This window comes from Mesocricetus auratus, unplaced genomic scaffold (assembly GCF_017639785.1).
Source record: "Mesocricetus auratus isolate SY011 unplaced genomic scaffold, BCM_Maur_2.0 Super-Scaffold_100045, whole genome shotgun sequence".
In the NCBI taxonomy this organism is placed as follows: domain Eukaryota; kingdom Metazoa; phylum Chordata; class Mammalia; order Rodentia; family Cricetidae; genus Mesocricetus; species Mesocricetus auratus.
This window is the reverse complement of record NW_024429222.1, coordinates 313,973-323,684: the sequence shown is the minus strand read 5'-3', so window position 1 is coordinate 323,684 and position 9,712 is coordinate 313,973. Positions and strand designations below refer to the sequence as shown.

The following is a 9,712-nucleotide window of genomic DNA, read 5'->3' as shown; positions in this document are numbered from 1 at the left end:
GCTCCTCACTGGTAGGAGGAGCCATCACTCCTCCCCCATGAGATTCTGTCTCTTTTCAACTTGTGCAGCCCCTAGCCAATCCCTCTGAGGCACAGCCTAGAGCTCTCTGGCACTTGAGTGCACTCTGGTGTCTTTAAGTAGGTGTTGGGGGTTTGGAGAGATGGCTCTGATTAAAAGCACAAACTGTCCTTCCAGAGGATCCAAGGTCAGTTTCTAGCGCCCACATCAGGTGGCTCACCAACTGTAACACCAGCCGGGGAGGGATCCAAAGCCTGGCCTTTGTAGTCCATGGTCACCTGCTTTCCACTCATGTTGACACACCCACACATCAAAGGGAAGTAAACAACATAAAAAGCATCTTTTTAATTAAAAAGAGTTTTGTTTTGTTTTCAATACATCCTGACTGAAGTTTCCCCTCCCTCCAACCCTGCCAGTACCCTCATCCGCACCCTTCTCCCCAGATCCACTCCTCTTCCATTTTCCTTTAGAAAAGAAGAGGCTCCCAGGAGTATCCATTGAACATGGTTTAACAAGTCACAATAGGACCAGGCACAAACCCTCATCTTAAGGCTGGGTGAGGCAACCCAGTAGGAGGAAAAGGGTCCCGAGGGCAGGTGAAGGAGTCAGAGATGCCCTCTCACTCCCACTTTTAGGTTTCCACAAAAACACCAAGCTAACAACCATAACCTACATGCACAGGACTAGTGTAGATCCATGTAGGGGACACGTATCTGCTTTGTAATCCAGTACCTAGGCGAGAAGCAGCGGTTCAAGTTCTAGGTCATAGTGAGCCTCTCTCCAATACATAATAAATAAACAAGTAAAATAAAGGCTTGGGTTGTGGCTCATGTCTGTAATTCCAACATGAGAGAGGTTGGGTAGGATCACTGTATTAGTGTTCTCTGGAGGAATACAAGCTACAGAACTTACAGAATGAATATATTTAGTTAGGTGGGAAATATTCACACCTTTAATCCCAGCACTCATGAGGGAGAGGCAGAGGCAGGTGTTCTCTGAGTTTGAAGACAGCCTGGGCTATACAGCAAGTTCCAAGACAGTCAGGGCTACACAAAGAAAACCTGCTTCACCAAACTACAACAACAGAAAAAGCAGTGGCTCTCAACCTCCTAATGAAAGACCCAGAATTTATAGAAATAAAACATAAGCTTGAACATGGAGGGCACCTCACTAGAGAACTCAGGAAGTGAACAAAGGGCCACATCCCAGGAACTGGCCAAACCACAGAATGGAATATATGGTTTAGCAACCTTAATTGCAGAAGGGCTGTAAAGCCACAGAAGGCCAAATTCCGGGCTGCTGACCACCTGTGACGAACTGACCAGGGCATCAGAGATGGGCAAACAAGATTCGTGGGAAACAAGGAGATGATAACCACAATTTACTTAGGGAGAGATGATTAACTCATACCAAGTTTTGAGGAGTTTACAACGTGTAGGTCAGGAAGACATCTGCTTCTCCTGTTCAGTAGTCATGTACCCCCCCCCCGTCACAAAATAGGGATCCCTCCCAAAGGCTTGTGGTTTTTGTCTTTAAAAGCTGATTATAACTGAACCTCGGGGCTAATCGGTCTAAAAGCTGACCGAGAGGCCCATCTGCAGATGTCTAATTAAAACCTCTTGCGTGTTGCATCAATTGGCTCGTGAACTCTTTATTCTTTGGGCAACAAATCCAACTTGGGGACCCCTCCTCAATTCGGGGAACTCTAACACTAACGCTGTGACCCTTTAATACAGTTCCTCATTTTGTGGTGGCCCCAACTGCAAAATTATTCTCATTGCTACTTCATAACTGTAATTTTGCTACTCATTGAGGGATCTCCCTTTTACTTGTGGTCCATTGGTCACCATCAGAGAGGACAAGGAGAACAGAGGCAGCAGGCAGGGCTCTGTGTGGTCTGTGAGTCTGACAGAAACAGCCTTCTGGGAGTCAGCTTCAGTGAGACAGCACAACTGTATTTCAGGGTGAGAGGAATATATAGGATGGGGACAGCAGCTGGGGCACCTCCTAATTTGCATTTGGCAGCATGGTCCCATCATACAGCTGGGACACAGCACCTAGTTACATGGGTGGCTGGGGGAGAGCTTTTGCAGGGAGCTGTGTCAAAGGTCACACTGAAGAGAAGTCAGGCATCCAAACTCAAGCACAGCTTCTAAGTAAGGGCCTGGGGACACTATCCAAATAGGGTAGGGAGGGAGGCCTGCTGCAAAGGGAGCCCTCCATATTAACAGAGCTCAGAGAGTATCTGGACACGATAAAATGCAACCTTAAATGTAAGATACTCCAACAAATCTTAATATACATATCTGATATGCGAACCCCTATGAAAGGTTGTGCAATCCCCCAAAGGAATCGTGATCCACAGGCTGAGGAACACTGCCTGATAAGCTTGTGGCAGGTGAAGCATCCCAAGACCCTTTGCAGCCCAGCAATTTGCAATCACCCCCCAAAAGTGGGCTTGACAGGGATCTACCCGGACAGGGACTAGGGAGCAGGAGCTTGTGGGATGCTGTTGCTAGGTGTGCCTTTTGAGCAGAATTCTCAAGTCTAGGAAAGCCCCCAGAACACAGGTCTGCATAGGGGCTGTTCCTTATCTTTCTGATAACAGGCACTGGCCCTGGGTGGACGGGGAGCCACAGGTTGGTAGAGCCAGGCTGGCCTTATAATATTTCCAACACTAGCACAGGCAGTTTGATGCTAGTGTTAAGTGGAAGGAAGCATTGTGGGTTCTGCTGTGGGCCTTGACATGAAACATGCCTCCATTTTTCTAAGCCTCCCCTTGAAGGAATAGGCTAGATCTGCTAGGAGGCACAGTGGGCTCTGTGTCTGTCCCTTTCTGCCAGCACCATCTGTTCCCTCCTGGACTACTGGATCGACAAGTTCCCTGAGGAGTTTTGCAGGATAGAACACCTGCCCATTCTGAAGCGGGTGAAGGATTACTTGAGCGTGAACATGCCCTCCTCAGGCCTTCTGGTGCGTGTCCAGTCTCTCTAGGAAAATTTGCTGTCACAAGTGGCCAGCGATTCAGGGGCCAGCGATGAGGAAGCCTCAGGGTAGGTGCTTGAGAGCCTGGGAGCAGGGTTCAGGACCTGGAGTGCTGTGGGGATCCTCTGAGAGCTTCCTCTGTGCAGGAGCTACCGATGGATTCTAAGCTGGGCACAAGTCCTTTCTGAGGATAGATTCTGTCTGGGACTCCGGGCAGACATGGTCTCCTCTCTGTCGGGAATGGCTCATTCTAGGCACGTCGTCTCCTCCTGTAGGTCCACGGCCACGTCCCCTCCTAGAGACGCCGGCTTGAGCAACACACCTGTGTGCAATCTTAAGCCCGGGCAGCGGCGCCTCCGCAGATCCAGTGCTCCCAGTGTGTTGACCAGCAATGGCGACGGCTACTCTGGAGCCAGAAGCAGCCTGTGCACTGGAGCCGGAGAGCACACAACCGACACAAGGTTCTGTGACCCGTGTGCAGCTGGAGCCACATGTGGCGGCAGCAGCGGGCTCATCGCCACCCACTGAAGCTGTCGCTGTTGGCCGTGAGGGCAGACGCGGTACCACATTCAACATCTTGCTTGGGCCGCAGTGGTCTGCCTCCCCAGGGAACGGCCCGGCCACCCCTTCCTCCTCCTCTGGTCGTCTGCATGTATCTGCCCTGCAGACGGCACAGCTTCTGGTGTTTCCCCACAGAACGACTCCCCGATTGCAACCCAGCAGCCTTGTCAGCCCCACAGCCAGACTCACCCTGCCCTGGCTAGCAGCCTTTTGACTCTGATCAATGTTGTGTTAGTTTAGTCCGAGGATTGGTTTGAATAAATTGCTCTTGTTTGTGTTTCATTGTCTGAATCGTGGATATGACGTCCACTCTGCATGCATGTACTGGGCCTAGGGGAACGGCTACGTGGGAGAGGCTACGTGGAGACATACCTTCCTGCAGAAAGGGAGATAAAAGCCCCGGCCTTGACAGAGGCCAGCCGAATGCCTGGGAGTGGTGCTACCTGTCCGAATAGCTGTGGCTGGCTGCCATTGGCTGGGGTCCTGACGGCCAGGTCATGTGCTTAGAGGTCAGGCGACCAGGTGTCCCTCCAAGGGGTTTCTCCTTGAGTTGCAGGCTCCTGTAGCTGGGTAGCAGCAAAGTTTCAGGGGCCGATGAGGACAAACTCTAATGTCACGAGATCCCTGCTTGCTCTGAGCACAGGGCCATGTCCACACTTACCCTTTCTGAGGAGAGGATGTGGGGGGTGGTGGTAGAATTGAGCTTTGGGGGTCGTGGGGAGGCATGAGGAGAGAGGAGAGAGGGAAAACTGTAGTTGAGATGCAAAAGAAATGAAACAAAAGGATGAATAAAATGACCAGACACCAAAACAACAACAACAACAACAACAACAATAATAATACTAATGATTGCATTGCCCTGATGGTGATTGACGCCTCGACTGGTATTGTCACGGGCTGTGTGCTTTTCCTCCTACAGGGGGCAGTGTTGAGTCTCAGCAGCCATTGGGAAAGATGGAAAGGGGGACTGCTGAAGGCTCCACGCCTTGGGTCTGGAACTCTCTCCAGTGTCTCTCCTTGCACTGCTTCCCTTGCTGGCACACATTCGGCATAGAGGAGGTGACATCAGCTACAGGTGCCTAGGTGCCTAGAGTTGCACGGGCCTGTCACAGAAGCTGTGGAAACATAGCCAAGAGGAGTAAAGTGAGGAGGAGCCCTGCATTGGCCCTCTATGTCGACGGATCACAGGGTTTTAGTTCACTCTACAATTGCTCCGCTCTGGGCCCCGGGCGTGGAGGTCTCCTTTAGTACCCAGTAATCAGGAGGCAGAAGCAGATGGATCGTTCTGAGTTCAAGACCAGTCTCGTCGACAGATTGAGTTCCAGCACAGCCAGGGCTATACAAAGAAACCTTGTCTCAAAAATCAAATCACAATCATTAAAGATTTTGAAAACTTGAAAAATAAAGTTTCAACGTGTCGTTCCCTGTGAAGTCCCAACACACAGAGATAATTGGTGCTCATGTTTAACACAAAACACACGAACAGTAGCGAGGACTCAAGGCCACATGGCTGGGGTTCACGGTGTGCGAGGGCAATTAGGAGTGAGTTGAGGATTAGGGTGCACATGCTGGTCCAAGGTAGGGACTCAGGTGGCAAAGCTGAGGTGCTGCCTGTTCCCAGACATCCCTGGGAGCCGTGGATCGGGAAGCACGTGTGTAAGGGTATCCAGTAGTGCAGCTGGGAGGAGGGAGAGGCCCGGGGGGACTCTAGGATGAGCCCCATGTGAGGAGGAGAGTCTGACAGGGGACCCCAGGGGTGACCTCACACCCTTAGTGATGACCCAACAATGCAGAACCTTGCAAGCAGCGAGCCAACTGCTGAGAGACAGCCCGGCAGGCTCACTTGTCTTGAGACACGAGAGAAAGCAAAATGTTTTCGTCCTGTCTCGGGAATACTCGCGAAAGAGGCTCAGACTGCAAGAAGGAAGAAAGGGGAGGCCGTAGTGGTGCCTGGAGACGCCGGGCACGCTCCTGGCTCCACGGCCTCTGGCCATTTGGCCGGAGAGGGACAAACTTGAGTCAGGGCAGCCAGGGCAGCCATGGCAGCCAGGGCAGCCAGGGCAGTCAGGGAAGCCAGGGCAGCCAGGAAAGCCAGAGCAGCCAGGACTGCCAAGTTAGCCAGGGCAGCCTGGGAAGCCAGGGAAATCAAGGCAGCCAAGGCAACGAGGGAAGCCAAGCCATCCTGGTCAGCCAGGGAAGCCACGGAAGCCAGGGCAGCCAGGGCAGCCAGGGCAGCCAAGGCAACCAGGGAAGCCTGGGAATGCAGGGACACCAGGGAAGACAGCAAAGCGAGGGCAGCCAGGAAAGCCAGGGCAGCCAGGGCAGCCTGGGAAGCCAGGAAAATCAGGGCAGGCATGGCAACCAGGGAACCCAGGGCAGCCTGGGCAGCCAGGGAAGCCACAGGAGCCAGGTGTGCCAGGGCATCCAGGTCCAGGGCGACACGGACCAGGTGAGCACTGTTTGATCTCAGAGTTTCGCCCAGGTTCATTCTGGGTCTTTGGCAGTGAGGAGGTTCAGGAACAGCTGCAACGATGACAACCAGTCAGAAGGTCGCAGTCCTGTGCCTGTCTGAACCATGCACCTTGATCTCTCCTCAGGTCGGGGTGGAGTCTGCCCCTGAGGAGCTGAACGAGTCCCCTAGAATGCCCCGTTTCGGGCCCCTGGAACAGATGTCGGCCCTCCTGGTGACGTCCCTGCAGGGTGGAGACTCCTTCTTTGTGTTTGTCTTCTACTGCATACACCAAAAGTTTCTCACCACTCAGCATGTGCTGGACCTGCTGTTCAGGCGGTGAGTGCCCACCTCCGAGCTCAGAGGCCTCAGATCCTCTTGTTGGCTGTGGGAAGCGCTCTGCCTTTCTCAGAGCCTACTGAGTGTCTAGGGTCTCCTCAGGACCCAACAGCATGCAGTCAGAAAATGCTTCCTCCAGGCTTTGCCCTAGGGACTGGCCTGTCCGCAGCTGAGAGCCTAACCAGTGTGGGTGTCCTCTGAACGCTGACGAAGCTCTGTACCCTTGGCCCAGTTTTACCTGAGGCCTTGGTCAAAGCACTCCTCCCATTGTGAAGGGGGTCCTAGACTCCATTTTGGAGTGGTGAAGAGAGCTGCGCCCAGAGTGGAGAGCCGTGGACGGTAATGCGAGGGAGGCACCCTGTGTCCGCTGAGGTGTCTGGATAGAGATGTTTGTGATCACCCACCCACTGCACAAACATATGAGAAGCAGCTCCTCGTATGCAGGGGAGCTAGTCATTCTCAGAGCAGACAGAACTTCTAGGCTCTGGAGTTTGATTCCTCTGCAGGAATGCGCAGGCCCCCCCCCCCAGGTGTCTTTTCTGTGGTGTACCTGGGGATCTCCTGGTGACACCACCCTTCCTGGTCTCCTCTAGATACCCATCCTTCCAGGCCGACTCTGAAGAGGATGAACGAGTAAAGTAGTAAGTGGGCTCTGGAACGAGACAAGTGCCGCCTAGGCTCTCCAGAGCCGGCTCAATTGGGTTCTAAGGGCGAGGGATGGCCGATGCTTGGGTCTCAGCATCTTCGGGTCTAGTACCATATGGAGGTCTAAGCCTTGCCTGGAGGCTGAGGAGAACCTTCCGGGCAGGGTCCTCGAAAGTGGGGATATGGGGACGCCTAGGGCCTCCAGTGCCCCTGGGAGACTCTACCCTCGTCTCAGTCCGTGGTGTGCCGGCTGGGTCAGCTGTGCTGCATCAGAGCCCGAGATAGAGGTGTGTGGAGCTCCCTGCTCACACAGACCTCGCAAGGGCAGGATCTCTTCCACCTTGCGGTCGGTCTCACACCCGCAGAGCTCTCCCTCGGAGGGCTGGCAAAGGAAAGAGCAGGCCACCGACTGGGCTGTCTGTCCCTTTCTGCCAGCACCATCTGTTCCCTCCTGGACTACTGGATCGACAAGTTCCCTGAGGAGTTTTGCAGGATCGAACACCTGCCCATTCTGAAGCGGGTGAAGGATTACTTGAGCGTGAACATGCCCTCCTCAGACCTTCTGGTGCGTGTCCAGTCTCTCCAGGAAAATTTGCTGTCACAAGTGGCCAGCGATTCAGGGGCCAGCGATGAGGATGCCTCAGGGTAGGTGGTTGAGAGCCTGGGAGCAGGGTTCAGGACCTGGAGTGCTGTGGGGATCCTCTGAGAGCTTCCTCTGTGCAGGAGCTACCGATGGATCCTAAGCCGGGCACATGTCCTTTCTGAAGATAGATTCTGTCTGGGACTCCGGGCAGACATGGTCTCCTCTCTGTCGGGAATGGCTCATTCTAGGCACGTCGTCTCCTCCTGTAGGTCCACGGCCACGTCCCCTCCTAGAGACGCCGGCTTGAGCAACACACCTGTGTGCAATCTTAGGCCCGGGCAGCGGCGCCTCCGCAGATCCAGTGCTCCCAGTGTGTTGACCAGCAATGGCGACGGCTACTCTGGAGCCAGAAGCAGCCTGTGCACTGGAGCCGGAGAGCACACAACCGACACAAGGTTCTGTGACCCGTGTGCAGCTGGAGCCACATGTGGCGGCAGCAGCGGGCTCATCGCCACCCACTGAAGCTGTCGCTGTTGGCCGTGAGGGCAGACGCGGTACCACATTCAACATCTTGCTTGGGCCGCAGTGGTCTGCCTCCCCAGGGAACGGCCCGGCCACCCCTTCCTCCTCCTCTGGTCGTCTGCATGTATCTGCCCTGCAGACGGCACAGCTTCTGGTGTTTCCCCACAGAACGACTCCCCGATTGCAACCCAGCAGCCTTGTCAGCCCCACAGCCAGACTCACCCTGCCCTGGCTAGCAGCCTTTTGACTCTGATCAATGTTGTGTTAGTTTAGTCCGAGGATTGGTTTGAATAAATTGCTCTTGTTTGTGTTTCATTGTCTGAATCGTGGATATGACGTCCACTCTGCATGCATGTACTGGGCCTAGGGGAACGGCTACGTGGGAGAGGCTACGTGGAGACATACCTTCCTGCAGAAAGGGAGATAAAAGCCCCGGCCTTGACAGAGGCCCGCCGAATGCCTGGGAGTGGTGCTACCTGTCCGAATAGCTGTGGCTGGCTGCCATTGGCTGGGGTCCTGACGGCCAGGTCATGTGCTTAGAGGTCAGGCGACCAGGTGTCCCTCCAAGGGGTTTCTCCTTGAGTTGCAGGCTCCTGTAGCTGGGTAGCAGCAAAGTTTCAGGGGCCGATGAGGACAAACTCTAATGTCACGAGATCCCTGCTTGCTCTGAGCACAGGGCCATGTCCACACTTACCCTTTCTGAGGAGAGGATGTGGGGGGTGGTGGTAGAATTGAGCTTTGGGGGTCGTGGGGAGGCATGAGGAGAGAGGAGAGAGGGAAAACTGTAGTTGAGATGCAAAAGAAATGAAACAAAAGGATGAATAAAATGACCAGACACCAAAACAACAACAACAACAACAACAACAATAATAATACTAATGATTGCATTGCCCTGATGGTGATTGACGCCTCGACTGGTATTGTCACGGGCTGTGTGCTTTTCCTCCTACAGGGGGCAGTGTTGAGTCTCAGCAGCCATTGGGAAAGATGGAAAGGGGGACTGCTGAAGGCTCCACGCCTTGGGTCTGGAACTCTCTCCAGCGTCTCTCCTTGCACTGCTTCCCTTGCTGGCGCACATTCGGCATAGAGGAGGTGACATCAGCTACAGGTGCCTAGGTGCCTAGAGTTGCACGGGCCTGTCACAGAAGCTGTGGAAACATAGCCAAGAGGAGTAAAGTGAGGAGGAGCCCTGCATTGGCCCTCTATGTCGACGGATCACAGGGTTTTAGTTCACTCTACAATTGCTCCGCTCTGGGCCCCGGGCGTGGAGGTCTCCTTTAGTACCCAGTAATCAGGAGGCAGAAGCAGATGGATCGTTCTGAGTTCAAGACCAGTCTCGTCGACAGATTGAGTTCCAGCACAGCCAGGGCTATACAAAGAAACCTTGTCTCAAAAATCAAATCACAATCATTAAAGATTTTGAAAACTTGAAAAATAAAGTTTCAACGTGTCGTTCCCTGTGAAGTCCCAACACACAGAGATAATTGGTGCTCATGTTTAACACAAAACACACGAACAGTAGCGAGGACTCAAGGCCACATGGCTGGGGTTCACGGTGTGCGAGGGCAATAGGAGTGAGTTGAGGACTAGGGTGCACATGCTGGTCCAAG

The 9,712-nt window shown here is 53.7% G+C and overlaps 1 protein-coding gene and 1 long non-coding RNA gene across 2 annotated transcripts; both read left to right on the top strand.

The window, feature by feature from the left end:
- The first annotated feature begins 2,867 nt into the window (after positions 1–2,867).
- LOC121135942 lies at positions 2,868–3,846 on the top strand. Its single transcript, XR_005873057.1, has 2 exons — positions 2,868–3,071; positions 3,279–3,846. It is a non-coding gene; the product is annotated as an uncharacterized LOC121135942 (long non-coding RNA).
- Positions 3,847–5,383: 1,537 nt separating this feature from the next.
- LOC121135959 lies at positions 5,384–8,417 on the top strand. The gene is made up of 5 exons (XM_040735377.1): positions 5,384–6,013; positions 6,162–6,352; positions 6,946–6,993; positions 7,433–7,642; positions 7,850–8,417. The coding sequence occupies exons 1-5, from the start codon at positions 5,435–5,437 to the stop codon at positions 8,100–8,102; spliced, it is 1,281 nt and encodes a 426-aa protein (XP_040591311.1). The 5' UTR covers positions 5,384–5,434; the 3' UTR covers positions 8,103–8,417.
- The last annotated feature ends 1,295 nt before the right edge of the window (positions 8,418–9,712 follow it).

Coding starts and splice junctions, on each gene's coding strand:
- LOC121135959 (XM_040735377.1), top strand. CDS start 5,435: ATGTTTTCGTCCTGTCTCGGGAATACTCGCGAAAGAGGCTCAGACTGC. Junction 6,994..7,432: donor GAGGATGAACGAGTAAAGTA/GTAAGTGGGCTC, acceptor CCTTTCTGCCAG/CACCATCTGTTCCCTCCTGG. Junction 7,643..7,849: donor AGCGATGAGGATGCCTCAGG/GTAGGTGGTTGA, acceptor CTCCTCCTGTAG/GTCCACGGCCACGTCCCCTC.